The sequence below is a fragment of the Salmo trutta genome, chromosome 6 (genome assembly GCF_901001165.1).
Source record: "Salmo trutta chromosome 6, fSalTru1.1, whole genome shotgun sequence".
Classification (NCBI taxonomy): domain Eukaryota; kingdom Metazoa; phylum Chordata; class Actinopteri; order Salmoniformes; family Salmonidae; genus Salmo; species Salmo trutta.
The window spans coordinates 34,283,970-34,307,979 of record NC_042962.1 but is presented as its reverse complement, the minus strand read 5'-3'; the positions used below and the strand labels follow the sequence as shown (position 1 = coordinate 34,307,979).

General features: G+C 41.1%; 1 protein-coding gene across 1 annotated transcript in view; it reads right to left on the bottom strand.

Moving 5' to 3' along the window:
- Window positions 1-24,010, bottom strand: part of LOC115195871 (cadherin-12-like) — a 203,963-nt gene that overhangs the window by 63,975 nt on the left and 115,978 nt on the right. Inside the window, exons 3-4 of the mRNA XM_029756192.1 lie at window positions 4,838-5,132; window positions 2,217-2,336 (exon numbers count right to left, since the gene is read on the bottom strand). Coding sequence (XP_029612052.1) covers window positions 2,217-2,336; window positions 4,838-5,132 — 415 coding nt within the window. The remainder of the gene's footprint in view (window positions 1-2,216; window positions 2,337-4,837; window positions 5,133-24,010) is intronic.

Genomic DNA, 24,010 nt, shown 5'->3' with positions numbered 1-24,010 from the left:
GGTTATTTGTTATTGTAGTTTGGTCAGGACGTGGCAGAGGGTATTTTGTTTATGTGGTTCGGGGTGGTATTTTATGTAGTAGGGTGTTTGATTTATTATTTCCGGGGTTATGTTCTAGGTTTGTATTTCTATGTGGTCTCTAGTCTTTTGTATTTCTATGTCTAGTTTATTGGGGTTGGACTCTCAATTGGAGGCAGGTGTTTTCTAGTTGCCTCTGATTGAGAGTCCTATATAGGGGTATGTGTTTGGTTAAGTGTTTGTGGGAGATTGTTTCTTGCCTGTGTGAGCCTGACAAGACTGTTTTGTTGTTCGTGAGTTCTTTGTTATTTTGGTGTTCTCTTTATTTAAAATAAATATCAAGATGAGCATCCACATTCCTGCTGCGTTTTGGTCCTCTAATCCCGACGACAACTGTTACAATCATCCATACACCAATTTGCATAATCATTTATTTACTAACTAACTAAATGATCACAAAAATGCATAACAAACAAACAGTAGATATTGGTTACTAACAATGATAGGGAAGATCCCTTAGTGGGCTGAACCGATATGACGCCTTGGTATACAAAGAAAAGGGGGTGTAGACCGATAAAGGAGCGGAAAAGACAAAATGGATTACTACACACAGTGGAAAGTTATATTAATTGAAATGCTAATCCTTTGCACATGAAGGCTCGCTCATTCGGGAATAATTGCAATCAAAATATTTATGCCCATATGTCGTTGTTGTTGTCACGACTCCTACCGAAGGTGGCTCCTGCTCGGGTGGCGCTCGGCGGTCGTCGTCACCGGCCTACTAGCTGCCACTGATTCCCTTTTTGTTTTCCCCCTTTTCTTTATTAGGTGCACCTGTTCTTAGTTGGGCTGATTAGCGGGCTTTATTAGCCAGCAGGCCCACCTGCTCTTTGTGCGGAATTATTTTCATTGTATGCTGTGCGTGGTTACACACTGTTTGTTGCACATTTTTCAGTGGTGTGTATGTTTGCGCAAGCTGTGTTTTGTCCCTTGTGTTTGGGGCACTTTGTTTTGTAGTGCGCTGTTTGGGTTGGCTTGTCGTTTGGTCAGTGTGCCTATTAAAGCCATTACCCTGAATCGCTGTTTTCCTGCACTTGATTCCTCGTCAGCAAACACCCACGCCTTACTGTTGTCTTCTCTGTTGGAATCGTTGGTCCGTCTGCTGGAGAGTCAGTTCATCAGAGAGTCTTTGGTTACTCATGGTGGTAGCTCTATCGCCGGCTCCTGATAGTGTCTGTTGTAATGGATCCGTCAGGCGTCCATTGTTCTTAGAGTAGATGTTTCGGCGGTTGTCGGTATTCGCATTCCAGGTTTACATCATTTCTAGCTGCAGACTAGTAATTAGTATCTAAGATTTGCTCTTATTCTGTAGAGATCGATAGTCTCAGAGTTTAACCGTTTCCACCCGTGTAGCCAATGTGCCACGTGGTATGGTTTTCTAGTCTTGGTACTCAACCATTGCAACCACAGCTCACGCTGAGGGTTTGCTTAGTCTGAAGAGGATTTCCTCAGGAAATGTGTTTTATTCGTAACACTAGAAAAGGGCGGTTCCATGACGCCTGATCATGTCTGTACTCACGGGGTCCAATGACTTAGTTAAACTTTACAGGGAATATAATTTTCTCATTCTGAAGGTTAACGTCACATTACATCATTTCACAAATAGTTTCATCTTTACTCATTCATTTTATACAATAATTTGATGCAAACCCCACAATTAAGAAATGTATACATTCAGTGATATAGTTATGTGTTTCCTGTCCTGCATGAGGTCACCAAATGAAACCCACTCATCATACTCGTACCTTAAGTATCCACGGACCCTTCCCACATTCTCACAAGTGGACATATAGTTTAATTCTCCCATTTTGGGGATTTAGGAGTTCGGCCAAGTGAAATCTCTTGTTCTCTCTCCGTATTCTCTCTTTCTGCGTGGCCAGGGAGAGAGAGTCTCCGCCAGGAATTTATAACCTGAGATAACAGAACCTGGGTGTAGGAGAGAGAGAGAGGGGGGAAGCTACGATCTACACCCAGAAAGGGCCACGTCATGACACAAGTAAGCTATTGACATTGTTTACACAGACAGGTATCCCCCCCTTTTTGTTATTTCAAACGATCTATAAACATAACAGCATTCAACATTGAGAAAAAGTACCAAATTAGATACATTTTTGACTGATGTTGCCCATCTTATTTACCAGTCTTGGGATCCACAGAGAAGTATGGCTGGCCATGGAGGATGCTGTAGACCACTCTGGCACTGTTTCCATAGGTAGGGTCATCTGCATCTGTGGCTGTCACCTGCGTCACATAAGTCCCTGTGAAGCAAACACATACATTTGCATCATTCAGATGGAGTCAATTTTGAAGTTTTTTTTTCATACTATTTAGCGGCTTGTGCCACCATGAGTGCATCACAAATGGCATTCTATTCCCTAAAAAGTGCACTAATTTTGACCAGGCCTCAGGTCAAATGTAATGCCCTATGTAGGGAATAGGGAGCCATTTGGGACAGAGGCACAGAGACTAAGGTGTGAAGAGGATATGATAGAAGGTACGTGTGCAATATTGGAACGTTGAATTATTGACTATGTGAAATATACATTTGCAGAACTATGCAAGTGGATATTTAGCCAGAAGATACTCATTCATTAGACATTGCAAGCGTTAAGGAAACAAAGAGCCATCCACAGCAGGAATAGGAAACAAGATGGCAGCCATCCAAACTTCTTGCAGTATCAGGAACAGAGTTAATAACTGTAGCTTGAATCTAAAACAGCATTGCATTAATCCACTGACTCTAAAGAAGCAGGTAGATCTACAATTAAATTTGAAATTATTCTATCTACTAGCTCAATGAAATCACTACTGTGGCTAAACGAGATATGTATTTTTTAGTCCATATGTACAGGCTGGTACTGTACAGTATGCTAGGTGGACATCCAAGTGAAGCTAGATCCACAAATGGCCATTGACACATGTTAATCTCTTAGTTGGTTTTAGCAAGGCTTTATTAAACAGGATTTGCGCTGTGAGCAGATGATAACAATTGTATGAAAATATTAGTTGAGAGAGATTAGAGTGTTAATCCTTCCTAACAAAGCCCTGCACCACGTATCCAGGTATAATGGAGCTGAGATGCTGGTCATTTACACTTTAACTACTATAGGTAGTTACTTTGTACTGGTTTATCAGCACGTACTGTATTAATGCTTTTGCTTATGATTTTTAGTGATACAATCCTTTTATAAACAGCTCCAGTTCCATAAAACTTTTAAATACAAGTGCTTTGTTTAAAATGGGTTAATAATAGCTAAACAAACTATACACCTGTCACGCCCTGATCTGTTTCACCTGTCCTTGTGCTTGTCTCCACCCCCTCCAGGTGTCGCTTATTTTCCCTGTATTTATCCCTGTGTTTCCTGTCTCTTTGTGCCAGTTCGTCTTGTTTGTCAAGTCAACCAGCATTTTTGTTTCTCAGCTCCTGCTTTCCCAGTCTCTCTTTTCTCGCCCTCCTGGTTTTGACCTTTGCTTGTCCTGACTCTGAGCCCACCTGTCTGAACACCTGCCTGTCCTGACCACAAGCCTGTCTATCGCCTGGTACTGTTTGGACTCTGACCTGGTTTATGAACTCTCACCTGTACCCGACCTGCCTTTTGCCTACCCCTTTTGTCGTAATAAATATCGGAGCTCAACCATCTGCCTCCTGTGTCTGCATTTGGGTCTCGCCTTGTACCCTTATCACACCACTTAGCTTGGCTCATTCCAGTTCCTTAAAGTTCTTTGAAAATAAAAATACAGTACTCATCAAAATTGGTCTTTTGAATCCACACCCATTAGCCCAAGGAAGGGTTATCAGTTCCATACATTTTATTAATGTAATTAGAAGTGATTCATATTTTTCTCAGGTACACACTCCATCAATGCCGTATTGAACCATTTATCACACACACAAACTGCAGAATAATCTGAAAATAATCATCATTCCCAAAGCATACAGCCCTCCTGCTCAGTCCCTCATTTAAAGGAAACAGTATTTTCGCCGGCAGGTCCTACATTCCTGCCCCTGATTTGGAACACACACACACACAGCCTTCCAGCTCTGTTTACCTGCATGGAGTAGAAGACTGGGCCATGTTTTAGATCAGCTTGAAAGGGACCATGGTGATTTAAAAAGGTACACTCCACAAATGTTTTGTGTGGAGTGTGCATTGACTGTACCTTGCTCCATTCAGCGTTTGGAGAGATCTAATATGCTGTTCTCTTCGCCAGGGCTCCATTGCTATTCAGAAGAAGAGGAGCCAATCTGAGTGAATTACCTTGATCTGCCTTCCCTGAAGTAGAGAGCATAAAGACAAGCCTCGATCCGCAATGTACTCATGCACTTTGGGCATAACTGGCTCGCTTGCTGAAAAGTCCAAATCTGTGGATCTGTTTTCCTCCCTCTTGTTCTACCTGTGGCTATAACACTCCGTTTCTTATAATATATTTTTGTACTCTGTCTCGATCTAAAACTCTATGTGATAGATGCATTTCTCAGAATTTAAAAACTATTTTGTTATGTCAAGTTTGCAGGTAATTGAAGCATTTTGTGATTATGTCTGCATTCCAAATTGCACCCTATTCCTTACATAGTGCTCTACTTTTCTCTGGTCAAAGGTAGTGCACTATCAATCAATCAAATGTATTTATAAAGCCCTTTTTTACATCAGCCGATGTCAGAAAGTGCTATACAGAAACCCAGCCTAAAACCCCAAACAGCAAGCAATGCAGATGTAGAAACAGGACCAACAAAGTCTTTGGTGATATTTCTTCTTACCTACAGGTGACATCTCAGGGACACTGGCTATGTATGGCCCTTGTAGAAACTTTGGCTCATTGTCGTTGATGTCCTGGACCTTGATTACAAACTCTGATTCGGGCTCCAGGGGCCTGTTGGTGTCGATATCGACAGCCTGTGCACGGAGGGTGTAATAAGGCTTCACCTCCCTGTCAAGGCTTCTTAAGGCATGGATGTCCCCGGTCGTTGCGTCAATGGTGAAAATGGAGCCGGCCCCTTCTCCCATGAGAGTGTACTTCACCTCGCTCTCGCCCTTATCCAGATCAGTGTGAAGCTGCAAGACAAGAGGAAAAGGACAGGTTCAGTCAAAACAATGATACTGCTAATGATTCAATAAGACCACTGGGGGAGAACAGTTTCAAGTAACGGCAGTTCATGAAGCGAGTCGATGAGACTGACTGCACCTACAGAATACAAAGAAAAAACCCTACACAGTAGGATATATGCTGCTAAAACCACAAACAGTATATACAAAGCAGCATATTTTTTTGCCCCAGCTCTAGGGATAGGTACATCCAGCACACAGGTACCTTTTCTTCTAAATGTGTCTGCTCTAAGATGGTTGTATGCTCACATTATCAGTGTAATAATGCTCTCAATGCTCTGCTTTAGCATGTGCATGTTTTCCTTAAAGGGATAGCTTGCTGGCAGATACCCATAGACTTTCAGTCATTGCGCTAATGCTGATTAGCATTGGTTCGCAAAACTACAATACCTCTAACTTTGTTCATACTGGACACAGATTCATATCTGACCCTCGGTAAGTTTATAAAGGACCTCATTGCAACAACAAAAAAACTGAAGTATCGTAAAAAACTAAAACTCCATATCTGCAAAATCTGATTTAGTCTGACAGGTCAGCCTGGGGGCATATGAACTGGCTTGACCCAGTTCTTTCTCCACTTCACAGTGCAGCTTCTCTTTGTACAATTGCTATGGTTCCATCCCAATTAGCACCCTATTCCCAACATGAAGGGAATATGGTTCCATTTGGGACACAGAGTAGCACCATATCAGAAGGCTTTTCTTTGGCCACATGCGATATACCTGTTGGCATGGAAGTGTTTTTTCCTTGTACAGGACATCAAACCAACAATGTTAATGCAGAAATGATGGCCAATGTGACCCAACATGGATAGCATGTTTCCCTCAAGCAAGATGTACTGTAGTTCTCAAGAGCCAACAATAAGTCCCGCAAGAGTGATTTGTTTTTACCACACAGGTACTCACATTGAGTCCAACTCCACGCAAGCAGAAGCAGAGGCGTGTTGCCCAATACACATACCTGTTCCTCACACAATCTAAGAGTTGTGCCCTTCAATGGCTGAATATGTTCAACACAAACTAGGTAAGCCTTCCACCTGCCCCTCCCTCTCATTGTACCTGTATTTGTCCTAGTCTGCTGTACAGTGAAGTTTTTAATGCTATGCCCATAAGTAAATCAATTGATGTACCAAAGTGGAGACTGACTGGATTGTGATTCATTTAGAATAAGTAAGTATAGCTTATTATAGTTTATTCAATGCACATTCCAGCTTATCCAATACAGAAACCCCAGGAGTGACAGTCTTTTTTCAGACACTGCAAATTGATTCATAACTGCACAATTAAAGTTGAAAAATAAATACAACCCCCCAAAAAAATAATAGGCCCATTCCCCACATTAATTAGAAGCCAAATGTTAAATGATACAAATAAAAAATTCCATTAGGCAAAAAATGATAATCAATTATACAAAGACAGTCATTAATGAGGAGGCAGGCAAGTACACTTATTCAACATGCCATATACTCCACAGAGCCCAACAGACTAGAGGATAAAAGCTTTTAAGCACTGCAGAAAGATAGTTTTTTTGATTTGTTGTACAGTACAGTTAGAAAATAAGTTAAATGTATTTTGTAAGGAAGAACTCTCCAACCCAAACCACCCGGCACATGGGTCGTTTGATTAAAAAACAAACAAAAACAAGCTCAATGCACTTTAAAAGGTTTGAAACCAAATTGAAACTGTAGAAATGATAATGGACCTACATTTATACCATTACTTAACTGTGTCCATCTCGCTAATCATCACCTAAATTAAAGCCAGACGGTCAGGGAGCATTAGAAATTCCTATATTTATTTTACCGTTATTTAACTAGGCAAGTCAGTTAAGAACAAATTCTTATTTAAAATGACTGCCTAGGGACAGTGGGTTTACTGCCTTGTTCAAGGGCAGAACGATAGATTTTTTACCTTGTCAGCTCGGCTACCTGCCACCCCTATATACAGTGCATTTGGAAAGTAATCAGACCCCTTGACTTTTCACATTTTGTTACATTACAGCCTTATTCTAAAATGGATTAAAAAAAGATATATTGTGCAAATTTATAAAAAAGAAAAAACTGAAATACATGTATTTAAGTATTGAGACTGTTTACTCAATACTTTGTTGAAGCACCTTCGGCAGTGATTACAGCCTTCATTCTTCTTGGCACACCTTAAAACCTGTTGGGGATAGGGGGCAGTATTTGCACGGCCGGATAAAAAACGTACCCGATTTAATCTGGTTACTACTCCTGCCCAGTAACTAGAATATGCATATAATTATTGGCTTTGGATAGAAAACACCCTAAAGTTTATAAAACTGTTTGAATGGTGTCTGTGAGTATAACAGAACTCATTTGGCAGGCCAAAACCTGAGAAGATTCCAAACAGGAAGCGCTCTCTGACCATTTCATGGCCTTCTTGATCATCTCTAACCAAAACAGGGGATCTCTGGCATGACGTGACATTTTCTAACGCTCCCATAGGCTCTCAGAAGGCGCCAGAAAGATGAATGGTGGCTTTGCAGGCCCTGGCTGAAAAACATTAGCGCATTTTGTAAGTGGTCGATCTGAGAACAATGAGACTGGAGGCGCGTGCACGAGTCGACAACATGTTTACTTTCTCCCTCTTTGAACGAAAACAACGACTCCCGGTCGGAATATTATCGCTTTTTTACGAGAAAAATTGCATAAAAATGGATTTTAAACAGTGGTTGACATGCTTCGAAGTACGGTAATGGAATATTTTGGATTTTTTTGCCACGAAACACGTCGAGCGCGTCACCCTTCTTTACCCATCGGATAGTGTCTTGAACGCACGAACAAAACGCCGCTATTTGGATATAACTATGGATTATTTTGAACCAAACCAACATTTGTTATTGAAGTAGAAGTCCTGGGAGTGCATTCTGACGAAGACAGCAAAGGTAATCAAACTTTTCTAATAGTAAATCGGAGTTTGGTGAGTACCACACTTGGTGGGTGTCAAAATAGCTAGCCTGTGATGGCCGGGCTATCTACTCAGAATATTGCAAAATGTGCTTTCATCGAAAAGCTATTTTAAAATCGGACATAGAGTGCATAGAGGAGTTCTGTATCTATAATTCTTAAAATAATTGTTATGTTTTTTGTGAACGTTTATCGTAATTTAGTAAATTCACCGGAGGTTTGCGGGGGGTATGCTAGTTCTGAACGTCACATGCTAATGTAAAAAAGCTGGTTTTTGATATAAATATGAACTTGATTGAACAAAACATGCATGCATTGTATAACATAATGTCCTAGGGTTGTCATCTGATGAAGATCATCAAAGGTTAGTGCTGTATTTAGATGTCTTCTTGGTTTTTGTGACATTATATGCTAGCTTGAAAAATGGCTGTCTGATTATTTCTGGCTGGGTACTCTGCTGACATAATCTAATGTTTTGCTTTCGCTGTAAAGCCTTTTTGAAATCGGACAGTGTGGTTAGATTAACGAGAGTCTTGTCTTTAAAATGCTGTAAAATAGTCATATGTTTGAAAAATGGAAGTTTTCGGATTTTAGAGGAATTTGTATTTCGCGCCACGCCCATCATTGGATATTGGAGCAGGTGTTCCGCTAGCGAGCGTTTGACAGTGATGAGTGGAGGTCTTTTGACCGCTGACCCATTACGGATGCAGCCATTGAGGCAGTGATCGCTGAGATCTTGGTTGAAAACAGCAGAGGTATATTTAGAGGGCAAGTTGGTTAGGACGATATCTATGAGGGTGCAAGTGTTTACGGCTTTGGGGTGGTACCTGGTGGGTTCATTCATAATTTTTGTGAGATTGAGGGCATCAAGCTTGGATTGTAGGATGGCTGGGGTGTTAATAAGCATTAGCATCGAACAGCCACTACAATTGAGAATTTCAATAAGCATTGTTCTACGGCTGGCCATGCTTTCCGCCTGGCTACCCCTACTGCAGTCAACAGCACTGCGCCCCCCACAGCTACTCGCCCAAGCCTTCCCCATTTCTCCTTCTCCCAAATCCATTCAGCTGATGTTCTGAAAGAGCTGCAAAATCTGGAGCCCTACAAATCAGCCGGGCTAGACAATCTGGACCCTTTCTTAAAATAAATGCTGAAATTATTGCAACCCCTATTACTAGCCTGTTCAACCTCTCTTTCGTGTCATCTGAGATTCCCATAGATTGGAAAGCAGCTGCTGTCATCCCCCTCTTCAAAGGAGGGGACACACTTGACCTAAATTGCTACAGACCTATATCCATCCTACCATGCCTTTCTAAGGTCTTCAAAAGCCAAGTCAACAAACAGATTACCGACCATTTCGAATCCCACCGCACCTTCTCCGCTATGCAATCTGGTTTCAGAGCTGGTCATGGGTGCACCTCAGCCACGCTCAAGGTCCTAAACGATATCGTAACCGCCATCAATAAGAAACAATACTGTGGTGCCGTATTCATTGACCTGGCCAAAGCTTTCGACTCTGTCAATCACCACATCCTCATCGGCAGACTCAATAGCCTTGATTTCTCAAACGATTGCATCGCCTGGTTCACCATCTACTTCTCTGATAGAGTTCAGTGTGTCAAATCGGAGGGCCTGTTGTCCGGACCTCTGGCAGTCTCTATGGGGGTGCCACAGGGTTCAATTCTCGGGCCGACTCTTTTCTCTATATACATCAATGATGTTGCTCTCGCTGCTGGTGATTCTCTGATCCACCTCTACGCAGACAACACCATTCTGTATACTTCTGGCCCTTCTTTGGAGACTGTGCTAACAACCCTCCAGACGAGCTTCAATGCCATACAACTCTCCTTCCGTGGCCTCCAACAGCTCCTAAATACAAGTAACACTAAATGCATGCTCTTCAACCGATCGCTGCCTGCACCTGCCCGCCTGTCCAGCATCACTACTCTGGACGGTTCTGACTTAGAATATGTGGACAACTACAAATACCTAGGTTTCTGGTTAGACTGTAAACTCTCCTTCCAGACTCACATCAAACATCTCCAATCCAAAGTTAAATCTAGAATTGGCTTCCTATTTTGCAACAAAGCATCCTTCACTCATGCTGCCAAACATACCCTCGTAAAGCTTACCATCCTACCGATCCTCGACTTTGGCGATGTCATTTACAAAATAGCCTCCAATACCCTACTCAACAAACTGGATGCAGTCTATCACAGTGCCATCCGTTCTGTCACCAAAGCCCCATATACTACCCACCACTGCGACCTGTACGCTCTCGTTGGTTGGCCTTCGCTTCATAATCATTGCCAAACCCACTGGCTCCAGGTCATCTACAAGACCCTGCTAGGTAAAGTCCACCCTTATCTCCGCCACTGGTCACCATATCAGCACCCATCTGTAGCACGCGCTCCAACTTGTACATCTCTCTGGTCACCCCCAAAGCCAATTCCTCCTTTGGCCATCTCTCCTTCCAGTTCTCTGCTGCCAATGACTGGAACGAACTACAAAAATCTCTGAAACTGGAAACACTTATCTCCCTCACTAGCTTTAAGCACCAGCTGTCAGAGCAGCTCACATATCACTGCACCTGTACATAGCCCATCTATAATTTAGCCCAAACAACTACCGCTTCCCCTACTGTATTTATTTATTTTATTTATTTTGCTCCTTTGCACCCCATTATTTCTATTTCTACTTTGCACTTTTTTCTACTAAAAATCTACCATTCCAGTGTTTTACTTGCTATATTGTATTTACTTTGCCACCATGGCCGTTTTTTGCCTTTACCTCCCTTATCTCACGTCATTTGCTCACATTGTTTATAGACATATTTTTCTACTGTATTATTGACTGTATGTTTGTTTTACTCCATGTTTAACTCTGTGTTGTTGTATGTTGTCGAACTGTGTCACGTCCTGGCCAGTATAAGGGTTAATTGTTATTGTAGTTTGGTCCGGACGTGGCAGAGGGTATTTGGTTTATGTGGTTCGGGGTGGTGGTTTTTCTAAAAAGGGCATTTGATTTATGTATTCCGGGGTTTTTGGGCACTGTTCCTTGTTTATGTAATTCTATGTTTAGTCTAGGTAATCTGTTTCTATGTTGAGTTAATTGGGGTGGACTTCCAATTGAAGGCAGCTGTTTGGTGTTGCCTTTGATTGGAAGTCCTATATTAGTTGGGTGTGTTTGTCTGTGTATTTGTGGGAGATTGTTTCTTGTTTAGCGTGAGTGTGCCTAACAGGACTGTCTGTAAATCGTGAGTTTATTTTGTTATTTGTATGTTCGTTTTGAGTTTATTAAACGTTCAAAATGAACTATCTCAACTCTGCTGCATATTGGTCCTCTTTTTCCGATGATGATTTCGCAATATCGTCTGACGACGAAGAAATCCCTGACAAACTGCTTTGCTTTATCTTGGCCACGTCGCAATTGTAAATGAGAACTTGTTCTCAACTTGCCTACCTAAATGTGAAATAAAAATAAATACATTTAAAAAAATAGGTCCACAGACGATGCAATCACCATCACAATGCACACTGTCCTATCCCATAGGAATACCGATGTAAGAATGCTGTTCATTGACTATGGCTTAGCATTCAACACCATAGCACACTCCAAGCTCATCATTAAGCTTGAGGTCCTGTGTCTCAACCCTGTTCAATTGGGTCATGGACTTCCTGACGGGCCGCCTTCAGGTGGTGAAGGTAGGACACAACATCTCCACTTTGCTGATCCTCAACACTTGGTTGCAACAAAGGGTGCGTGCTCAGCCCCCTCCTGTACTCACTGTTCACCCATGACTGCGTGGCCATGCACGCCTCCAACTCAATAATCAAGTTTGCAAACGTCACAACAGTAGTAGGCTTGATTACCAACAACGACGAGACAGCCTACAGGGAGGAGGTGAGGGCACTAGGAGTGTGGTTTCAGGAAAACAAACTCTCACTCAACGTCAAAAAAACAAGGTGGAAAGTTTTATGTTCATCGGCGCACACATCATGGACAAACTGAAATGGTACACGCACACAGACAGTGTGGTGAAGAAGGTGCAACAGTGCCTCTAACCTCAGGAGGCTGAAGAAATGGGGCTTGTCACCTAAAACCCTCACACACTTTTACAGATGCACATTTGAGAGCATCCTGTCGGGCTGTATCACCGGCTGGTACGGCAAATGCACCGCCCACAACCGCAAGACTCTCCAGAGGGTGGTGTGGTCTGCACAACGCATCAACAGGGGCAAACTACTTGCCACCTACAGTGCCCAATGACACCTACAGCACCCAACGTCACAGAAAGGCCAAAAAGATCATCAAGGACAACAACCACCCGAGCCACTGCCTGTTCACTCCACTACCATCCAGAAGGTGAGGTGAGTACAAGCGCATCAAAGCTGGGACCAAGAGACCAAAAAACAGCTTCTATCTCAAGGCCATCTGACTGCTAAACAGCCATCACTAACACAGAAAGGCTGTTGCCAACATTTAGACTTGAAATCATTGGCCACTTTAATAAATGGATCACTAGTCACTTTAATAATGCCAATTTAACAATGTTTACATGTCTTGCATAACCCATCTCATATGTATATACTGTATTTTATACCATCTATTGCATCTTGCCTATGCCGCTATGTCATTGCTCATCCATATATGTATATATTCTTGTTCCATTCCTTTACTTAGATTTGTGTGTATTGGGAAGTTGTTGTGGAATTTTTAGATTACATGTTAGATATTGCTGCACTGTCAGAACTAGAAGCACAAGCATTTCACTACACTTGCAATAACATCTGCTAACCATGTGTATGTGACCAATACAATTTGATTTGGAAAGTATTTACATATTTTGTTACGTTACAACTATTCTAAAATTGATTACATTATTTTTTCCACTCAACAATCTACACACAGTACCCTTTAATGACACAGTGAAAACAGTTCTTTAATCATGAAACATACACCCCCGCCTTTCTTCTTCCAGGAGAGGTGTTTATTCCTGTCGGCGCAACGCACAAAGAATCCAGGTGGCTGTATCAACTCCGACAGCATATCCCGAGAGAGCCATGTTTGCGTGAAACAGAGTATGTTACAATCCCTGATGTCTCTCTGGAAAGCAACCCTTGCCCTAATTCTGTCTACCTTGTTATCTAGAGACTGGACATTAGTGAGAAATATACTCATAAGCGGTGGGTGGTGTGCACGCCTCTGAAGTCTGACCAGAAGACCTCTCTCTCTACCTATTCTCCAGTGTTGTTGTTTTGGGTCAGCCTCTGGAATCAGTTCAAATGCCCTGGGTGGTTCAGACAAAGGACCCGCTTTGGGAAAGTCGTATTCCTGGTCGTACTGCTGGTAAGTTTACGTCGCTCTGATATCCAATAGTTCTTCCTGGCTGTATGTAATAACACTTAAGATTTTCTGGGCTAAAAATGTAAGAAATAATACCTAAAAAAACAAAATACTGCAAAGTTTCCTAAGGAGTAGAAGCGAAGCTGCCATCTCTGTCGGCGCCATCTTGTGAATCCGAATGCACTGTATTGCTAATTTTGACAATGAAGAAATATTTAAAAAAATCTATGCAGCCCTCCGGACCTTGTGGGAGAGTGAATGCGGGCCCTGGGGAAAAATGAGTTTGACACCAATGATCTACCGGTTCTGCCTCAGTGCATTTTTTTCCAAGTTTTAACACACTAATCAATAAAATGCAGACCTATGCACGCTGCGTTCAATTTATCACATTAGTAAATTCCATTTGTACACTTCTGTTTGCCTTTTTGGGATTTACACAATGTTATCATTTTGTAAATCCCAAAAAGGCAATAAACTATTAAAATTAAGAAAGTCACACACTCCATATATAAACTCCCAGAAATGTAATATGTATTTACCAACGTTTCGGCATCACTGTGCCTTCCCCCCGAAAAGGCAAACAGAAATCGGGTTAACAAAATCAAAACATTCACAGAGAGAGAAGCGATAATATACATGAGCGATGAAGCAGCCCTATCTGAAGGGGTTTTATGGTTTGCTGAGGGGTAGTTTAGACAGACAGTGAGACTACGTCCCAAATGGCACCATATTCCCTATATAGTGCACTACTTTTGAATAGAGGCCCTGGTCCAAAGTAGTGCACTATAAAGGCAAAGGAGTGCCATTTGGTAAGCAACCTATGGAACTATGCCAAGATTTAATGCCATACATAAACATATTCTAGATACCTGAGATACATGTTTGGAATATACAACATGACTAGCTAAGCGAATAATACTGTTTTTTAACTTGATCAGAGATAATCCATATTGAGTTGGTGCATTGCAGGGTATCAGACAGATATTAGCCCCTTGATGCTACACACTTTCTTCCTCACTATAGGTACAATTAGCGAGATGCTCTGCTCTTGTTGACACCATGCAGCTATAATAACAAACATGTAGTCAGAATAATAATTATAATCATATCGTCAAATGTTTATTTTAAGAGATTAATACAATTTTAGCTTGTTATAATGATAATGTTTGATTGCTCACCGTCGACAAGTGCAGTCAGAGGGCAAAGTAGGAGTATGTATTCGAAATATGCCAGCAGTATAACATGACAAAATGCACAGTAAACATATAATTGACCCATCTTGTCATGTTCGTCGTAAAGATGGGACCAAAATGCAGCGGGAATGTGTATGCTCATCTTCTTCTTTATTTAAAGAAAGAACGTGATACAAAACACTGAAACAAAACAACGACAAAAAAACTGTCTCGTAAGGACAAAATGACTATACAGAGAAACAACTACCCACAAATCCCATGGACAAAACACCCCTATTAAAAAGGACCTTCAATTAGAGGCAACGAGAAACAGCTGCCTCCAATTGAAGGTCAAACCAATGAACTAACATAGAAATACACAAACAGAACATTAACCAAAAAAACCTTAACACCCTAAACAAACACCCCCTGCCACACCCTGACCAAACTATAATAACAAACAACCCCTTTTACTGGTCAGGACATGACACATCTAGTCTGTTTTAGACATGAAAATACAGTATTACCATGTGAGGCTGGCTTATACAGTTAAGAAGAGATTCTGAAGGGCCATTTTAATAATGCCCTGTGTGAATAGTGTGTTACAGTGCATGCATATTGTTTTACTGATGATGCTGTAATACTACAGTTAATCACAAATGGCACCCTATAGACCCCTTTTGGCTCTGATCAAAAGTAGTACACTAGGGAGTAAGGTGCCATTTGGGAAGCATATATTCAACTCTGCTGTGGGGCTTGTTCTGTTCATGGTTGTGAGCAGCCTGCCTGGGTCTCTCCTGCAGGATTTTCAACAGAGGCTGCTGCTCTGCTCCCTCATTTATTGGTCATGCAGTAGAGCCGCATATTGATTGATTCCAGTGATTAAAGTGGTAAATTTAACCAACCTCTGTAGAAAACGCAATAATTGGATTGCCAAAACCGGGATTATACGGAGGCATCATCTCATGTGACATGGCTTCAGCTGAGAGCAATATGAACAAGGCTTAAATACTGCAGTGGAGGAGCTCAGAAGGTAGCAAGCTAGTACACTGTAGGACTCAGAGAGTAGCTGGGTCGTTCCACCAACTCGGTGCCTTTTGAGAAGTGTAACTTTGTCTGATTTCACCTAATATTAACATTCTGTCATAAAAAGCACATGTTGAACTTCTTTAAAAACACCCCCCCACCAAAAAAAAGAAAATATTAAGTGCCAAATAAAGTAACAGGGTTGACCATAACAGGGTTGACAACTTCATTTAAAAGGAAAAGTCCACCCAAAATATATGTTTGGTATTTGTCTCATTAGTCCATAGTTGACATAGCCCTAAAACGTTTTGCTTGTCACCAATCAAGTTTTCAAGATATGTAACCTTCAAAATACAGAAATCCTCCATGTATGATGCATTTTGCATCATATGATGCTGCATTTCACATGTTCTATCTATGGTCACAGGTTTTACGTGTTATGCTCGAACCCGTCAGTTTTCCAATACAAAATACCAGAAAAGTGCCAAAAAGAGTACAACTAGCTCACCTGCTTTTACACTATGATTAGATTATCAGATGAATAGTTTCACCATATTAAAATGATAGTTCAATTCATGTACAGTGCCTTGCAAAAGTATTCATCCCACTTGGCATTTGACCTATTTTGTTGCATTACAACCTGCAATTTAAATTGAATTGTTTTTGGATTTCATGTAATGGACATACACAAAATAGTCCAATTGGTGAAGTGAAATGAAAAAAATTACTTTTTCCAAAGAATTCTAAAAATGGAAAAGTGGTGCGTGCATACATAATCATCCCCTTTGCTATAAAGCCCCTAAATAAGATCTGGTGCAACCGATTACATTCAGAAGTCACATAATTAGTTAAATCAAGTCGACCTGTGTGCAATCTAAGTGTCACATGATCTCAGTATTTATACACCTGTTCTGAATGGCCCCAGAGTCCGCAACACCACTAAGCAAGGGGCACCACCAAGCAAGCGGTACCATGAAGACCAAGGAGCTCTCCAAACACATCATGGACAAAGTTGTGGAGAAGTACAGATCAGGGTTGGGTTAAAAAAAAATATATCAGAAATGTTGAACATCCAACGGAGCACCATTAAATCCATTATTACAAAATTGAAAGAATATGGCACCCCAACAAACCTGCCAAGAGACGGCCACCCACCAAAACTCACAGACCAGGCAAGGAGGGCATTAAGTAGAGGCGCAACAAAGAGACCAAAGATAACCCTGAAGGAGCTCCAAAGCTCCAAAGCGGAGATGGAGTTTCTGTCCATAGGACCACTTTAAGCCGTACACTCCACAGAGCTGGGCTTTACGGAAGAGTGGCCAGAAAATAAAAAAATAAGCAAACACGTTTTTTGTTCGCCAAAAGGCATGTGGAAGACTCCCCAAAAATATGGAAGAAGGTATTCTGGTACGATGAGACAAATATAGCTTTTTGGCCATCAAGGAAAACGCTATATCTGGCTCAAACCCAACATCTCTCATCACCCCAAGAACACCATCTCCACAGTGAAGCATGGTGGTGGCAGCATCATGCTGTGGGGATGTTTTTCATTGGCAGGGACTGGGAAACTGGTCAGAATTGAAGGAATGATGGATGGCGCTAAATATAGGGAAATTCTTGAGGGAAACCTGTTTCAGTCTTCCAGAGATTTGTGATTGGGACATGTCTACTTTCCAGCAGGATAATGACCCTAAGCATACTGCTAAAGCAACACTCAAGAGGCTTAACCTCTCTGGCACAGGCGTGCCTCGACAACATCCGGTGAAATTGCAGAGCACCAAATTCAAAATATAGAAATGACCCTAGGCATACTGCTAAAGCAACACTCGAGTAGTTTATTAAGGGGAAACATTTAAATGTCTTGGAATGGCCTAGTCAAAGCCCAGACCTCAATCCAATTGAGAATCTGTGGTATGACTAAAATATTGCTGTAAACCAGCGGAACCCATCCAACTTGAAGGAGCTGGAGCAGTTTTGCCTTGAAGAATGGGCAAAAATCTCAGCGGCTAGATGTGCCAAGCTTATAGAGACATACCCCAAGAGACGTGCAGCTTTAATTGCTGTAAAAGGTGGCTCTACAAAGTATTGACTTTTGATGGGTGAATAGTTATTCACGCTCAAGTTCAGTTTTTTTGTCTTATTTCGTTTGTTTCACAAGAAAAAATATTTTGCATCTATCTTCAAAGTGGTAGGCATGTTGTATAAATCAAATGATACAAACCCCCAAAAATCTATTTTAATTCCAGGTTGTAAGGCAACAAAATAGGAAAAATGCCAAGGGGAGTGAATTCTCTCTCAAGACACTATATTACTGGTGTAGGAAGCCAATGGCTAAGACATGACAGTTTAGGACGTAGATATAGGCTCTGCGCTAATTTGTGCTCTCTGTCACCTCTGGCAGCATGGCAAATGGTCCAACAAAAGACGAAGGACAGGAGCCAGTATGCCCTTTCCCCCTGTGAGGGGCCAAAATGTCTCTCTCTCTCTCACTCTCAAATTCAATTTAAATTTAAGGGGCATTGTTGTCATGGGGGAAATATGTTTACATTGCCAAATCAAGTGAAAGAGACAATAAACAAAAGTGGAATAAACAATAAAAATTGTACAGTAAACATTACAATTGTAAATGTTCCAAAAGAATAAAGACATTTCAAATGTCATTCTGTATATATACATTGTTGTAATGACGTGCAAATAGTTAAATAAATAAACATAAATATAAGTTGTATTTTCAATGGTGATTGTTCTTCACTGGTTGCGCTTTTCTTTTGGCAACAGGTCACAAATCTTACTGCTGTGATTGCACACTTGTGGTATTTCAACCAATAGGTATGGGAGTTTATCAAAATTGGATTTGTTTTCAAATTATTTGTGGGTCTGTGTAATCTGAGGGAAATATGTGTCTCTGTTAAAGTCATACATTTGGCAGGAGATTAGGAAGTGCAGCTCAGTTTCCACCTCCTTTTGTGGGCAGTGTACACATAGGCCGTCTTCTCTTGAGAGCCAGGTCTGCCTTCGGCGTCCATTCTTAATAGCGAGGCTATGCTCACTGAGTCTGTACATAGTCAAAGATTTCCTTAATTTTGGGTCAGTCACAGTGGACAGGTATTCTGCCACTGTGTACTGTCTGTTTAAGGCCAAATAGCATTATTGTTTGCTTAGTTTTTTGTAAATTCTTTGTAATTATATTTTTGTTTTCTCATGATTTGGTTGGGTCTAATTGTGTTGCTGTCCTGGGGCTCTGTGGGGTCTGTTTGTGAACAGAGCTGCAGGACCAGCTTGCTAAGGAGGTTCTTCTGCAGGTTAATTTCTCTGTAGGTGATGGCTTTGTTATGGAAGGTTTAGGAATTCGCTTCCTTTTAGGTGGTTGTAGAATTTTACCGGCTCTATTCTGGATTTGGATAATTAGTGGGTATCGGCCTAATTCTGCTCTGCATGCATTATTTGGTGTTTTACGTTGTATATTTTTTGCAGAATTCTGCATGTGGAGTCTCAATTTGGTGTTTGTCCCATTTTGTGAATTCTTGGTTGGTTTTGCAGACCCCAGACCTCACAACCATAAAGGGCAATGGGTTCTTTAACTGATTCAAGTATTTTTAGCCAGATCCTAATTGGTTTCCTTTCAATGGTATAGAAGGCCCTTCTTGCCTTGTCTCTCAGATCGTTCACAGCTTTGTGGAAGTTACCTGTGGCGCTGATGTTTAGGCCGAGGTACGTATAGTTTTTTGTGTGCTTTATGGCAATGATGTCTAGGTGGAATTTGTATTCGTGGTCCTGGTAACTGGACTTGTTTTGAAACACCATTATTTTTGTCTTACTGAGAATTACTGTCAGTGCCCAGGTCTGACAGAAGCTGTGCAGTAGATTTAGGTGCTGATGTAGGTCCTCCTTGGTTGGGGAGAGAAGCACCAGAACATCAGAAAACAGTAGACATTTTACTTCAGATTCTAGTAGGGTGAGGCCGGGTGCTGCAGACCCTTCTAATGCACTCGCCAATTCTTTGATATATACTTTGAAGAGGGTGGGGCTTAAGCTGCATCCCTGTCTCACCCCCCAGCCCTGTGGAAGAAAATGTGTGGTTTTTGCCAATTTTAACCACACTTTTGTTGTTTGTATACATGGATTTTATAACGTTGCATATTTTTCCCCCAACACCACTTTCCATAAATTTGTATAGCAGGCCCTCATGCCAAATTGAGTCTAAAGCTTTTTTGAAATCAACAAAGCATGACAATACTTTGCCTTTGTTTTGATTTGTTTGTCAAGGGTGTGCAGGGTGAATATGTGGTCTGTCGTACAGTAATTTGGTTTCAAGCCAATTTGACAGTTGCTCAGTACATTGTTTTCACTGAGGAAATGTACAAGTCTACTGTTAATGATAATGAAGAGGATTTTACCAAAGGTTGCTGTTTACGCACATCCCCCGGTAGTTATTGGGGTCAAATTTGTCTCCACTTTTGTGGATTTGGGTGATCAGTCCTTGGTTCCAAATATTGGGGAAGATGCCAGAGCTGAGGATGATGTTAAGTATAGCTAATTGGAATTTGTCTGTATATTTTAAAATTTCATTTAGGATACTGTCACGTATTCTCCCTCTCCAGCCTCCAGGTCATGAGGCTGCTGATTATCCCGCACACCTGTCACCATCGTCTCGCGCACCTGCACATGACACTCACCTGGAGTCCATCACCTCCTTAATTATCTTCCCTATATCTGTCACTCCCCTTTGTTCTTTCCTCAGGTGTTATTGACTCTGTTTGTCGGTGCATTTGTGTTTCGTGTTCATTGTTTCTTTTATTTATTAAAACACTCACTCCCTGAACTTGCTTCCCCACTCTCTGCACACTTGTTACTGATACCAGGCCTTTTTGTGTTGGAGGGTTTGTATTTTGTCCTGTCGTTCATTCAATGTAATTGGATAATCCAGTGATTCCTGGTGGTCTTTAATAGTTGATTCTTGGATTTGTATTTGATCATGTATATGTTTTTGCTGTTTGTTTTTTGTTATAGAGCCAAAAAGATTGGAGAAGTGGTTTATCCATACATCTCATTTTTTTGGATAGATAACTCTTATTTGTTTTGAGTTTTCCAGAGGTGGTTAGATTCTATGGATTCTTTAATTACATTGAGCTGATTTATGATGTGCTGTTCCGTCTTTTTCCATAGTGTATTTCTGTATTGTTTTAGTGATTCACCATAGTGAAGGCGTAGGCTCAGGTTTTCTGGATCTCTGTTTTTGGTTGGATAGGTTACTCAATGTCTTAGGTTTTTGCATTCTTCATCAAACCATTTGTCATTGTTAACTTTCTTCGGATGTCTGCTTGCAATTTTTTTATTTGAATAGGAAAGCTGAGAGGTCAAATACAGTATTTTGGTTTTCTACTCCCAAGTTTACACCTTCACTATTACAGTGAAAGATTCTGTCCAGTGAATTGTTTAGAAGGGATTCAATTTGTTGTTGCCTAATTGTTTATTTTTTGGTGGATTTCCATACTACTTTCCATCTATAGCTTTTCTTAATATTATTCAGTTCCTTTGGCTTGATGTGCCTAACGATTGAGCAAAGCTCTCTTCATGTAGAGTGTAATTTAGCTGTGATCTGATAGGGATGTCAGTGGACTGACTGTGAACGCTCTAAGAGACTCTGGGTTGAGGTCAGTGATAAAGTAGTATACAGTACTACTGCCAAGAGATGAGCTATAGGTGTAGCTACCATAGGAGTCCCTCAAAGACTACCATTGACTATGTACATACCCAGCGTCCGACAGAGCTGCAGGAGTTGTGACCCGCATTTCACTACACTCGGAATAACATCTGCATGTGACCAATAACATTTTATGTGATTTTATTAGATTTCTTTGGTTATGTTGTAGTTGTGTCTAGTGGGGCATATGGGGGAGGGAATGCTGTCGCCTCCAGATAGGTGTTTGTCCCCCTATGTGCTGAGGGTTTCAGGTTTGTGTCCAGCTCTGGCATTTAGGTCGCCACAGACTAGTACATGTCCCTGGGCCTGGAAATTGTTGATCTCCCCCACTCTAGGATGGAGAAGCTGTCATCGTTAAAGTATGGGGATTCTACTAGGGGGATATAGGTAGCACACGAGGACATTGTTCTCTTAAGATCATTTCCTCATTAATTTCTAGCCAGTTCTAAAATGTTCTTGTTTTGACTAATTTAGAGTGGGTTAGGTCTGCTCTATACCAAATTAGCATACCCCCTGAGTTTCTGGGGTGTCCGATGTTCTGTTGCTCCTGTGTGAGGTGCTAGGGCAACGGTTGAGGGTGATGTCTTTCAGGGTCCGAGCAAATGTTGGGATTGCTGCTTTGTAGAGGTGGACCTGGTCGTAAAGGCTGTTCAAGTCCAGGGTGGAGGGGTGGGCCAGGTAGACATTAGGTTTTGATGCACAGTGTCACAAAATGCTTGCATTCACCTGCTGTATGGTGGCAGGGTGACAGTCTTTTTGTGGCAGCAGGGTGGAGATAACCACTTGTGTGTTGGGGAAAGTGGAAGAAGCTTTTTCAATTGAGTGCTGTGGCCACCCTTTCCTGCTGGGTCCTCAGGTCATTTTTGCCCATGTGAATTATGATGTGGTTGGGGGACCCTAGTCTGTCCTCTGACAACTGCTTCAGGGCATGCCTAGTGTTTGGGCACCAGAGATTAGCCACTTTGTGTTTGGGAAAAAGTTTGGGAAAATGCAATGAAAAGCCTTTGTTCTGCCTCTGCTCATGTATTTTGCCCATGGAATAAGGTTGTATAAAACATGTATTGTATACTACCTAGACCCATGGCCTGAGTTGGTCTGAAAAGTTAATCCTTTGTATTGTTAACCTTAGTTAATGCTTGTTAATCCGTTGTAATTTAAGTTTATGCCTTGTATAGTGTGTTCATTTTACAATGTAATTCAATATATTTGCCTTTAGTATTCCATTCTCAGACCTTTCTTGAGGGCCTATTACTGCAAATCAACAATAGTCTCTTGCATATTGCAAAATCATCTTTATGGAGTCAGATATTCAGTTTAATAGGCTTTGTTCATATTAATTGCATAGTCTTATTATGGGTCGCATGTGAGGTATGTATATTACATATGATAAATGTTACCCCACTACACAGTCATTGTGATATTATTAATCTTAGTTCAGGTACCAGTAAGTGATACTGATCGTAACACTAACCATTTAGAAATATGTTCCAAAGCCGATTCAAGCAGAAATCCCATTATTAAAGTGGACAAAAATATATGAAAATGTATTATATTGGCAGGGCTAGATGAATGACATCATTATCTTTCATTTTAGCTCCTCTCCTTTCACAGAGCCTTGCTATATTCATCATCAACATACATTACAATTGTAAATGCCATAAGCTCCTTAACACATTGTAATGAGCAGCGGAATTATTGGCAGACCTGATGTGTAATTCTAGGTACCGTAATCTGTTCAAATTACTTCACGTCTACATCCATGCATTTTGTTGGCATTGAGTTTTTGAGCCAAACACTGGAATGAGATAAGTGTTTTTTTTGTTTGTTTATGAGGGCAACATTGCAGTTAGGAGTCTAATCCACATTCATTGTGAGACTTCAACCCTGCTTTCAAATATGTTTCCAATATTCAGAATATATCACAAGTCATGTAATTGAATTATCTAATTGCTACATACAGGCACACAAGCATGCATGAACGCAGGCGTGTTCGCGCGCACACACACACACACTATACACAATCTGACATTCAGAGTGAGCAGCCAAAGTTTTGTGCTCAATTCACCCTCTGTGGTTTGATGTCTGTATTATGCCAGACATCAAGTTTGTGCTTTAGGCATGCTTCATGGTTAGATCAACATGATAATTGTCAACTACTTTTCTGTGTCTCTATGCATGGCAACCTTGATTATTTTCTAGGTCATGGAACATACTTCTCCATGATACTGCATGGTGCAGGACATGCAAGCTATGGAGTCTGTGGTTCTAGATTAGTAGTTAATTAAACATTGGCTGTCAACCATTAACTGATCCAATTGAGCTATTTTACTATAGTGGCCACCATAATAGTGGTTAGGGAGATAGGCTGTTTACCCATGCGATGTCTTTACACACTTATGCAAAGTAGGTGACTCCCATGCTACTGTTCTAGGCTAACTATTATCATTGTTTGCTATGCCTAACACAGTGGGATCATAATTAAGTGCCTAAATCTCAAACAGTCCGGCATTGAAAATGTAATTTTGTTGTTGGGGGATGCGGTGATCAATCAACAGATAAAACTTATTGGAAATATTTTTACGACTTAATGATATGTTCTTACTGAAATGGCCAAATGTTAGAAGGAACTGGTCAGGGAAAAGCCAAAACG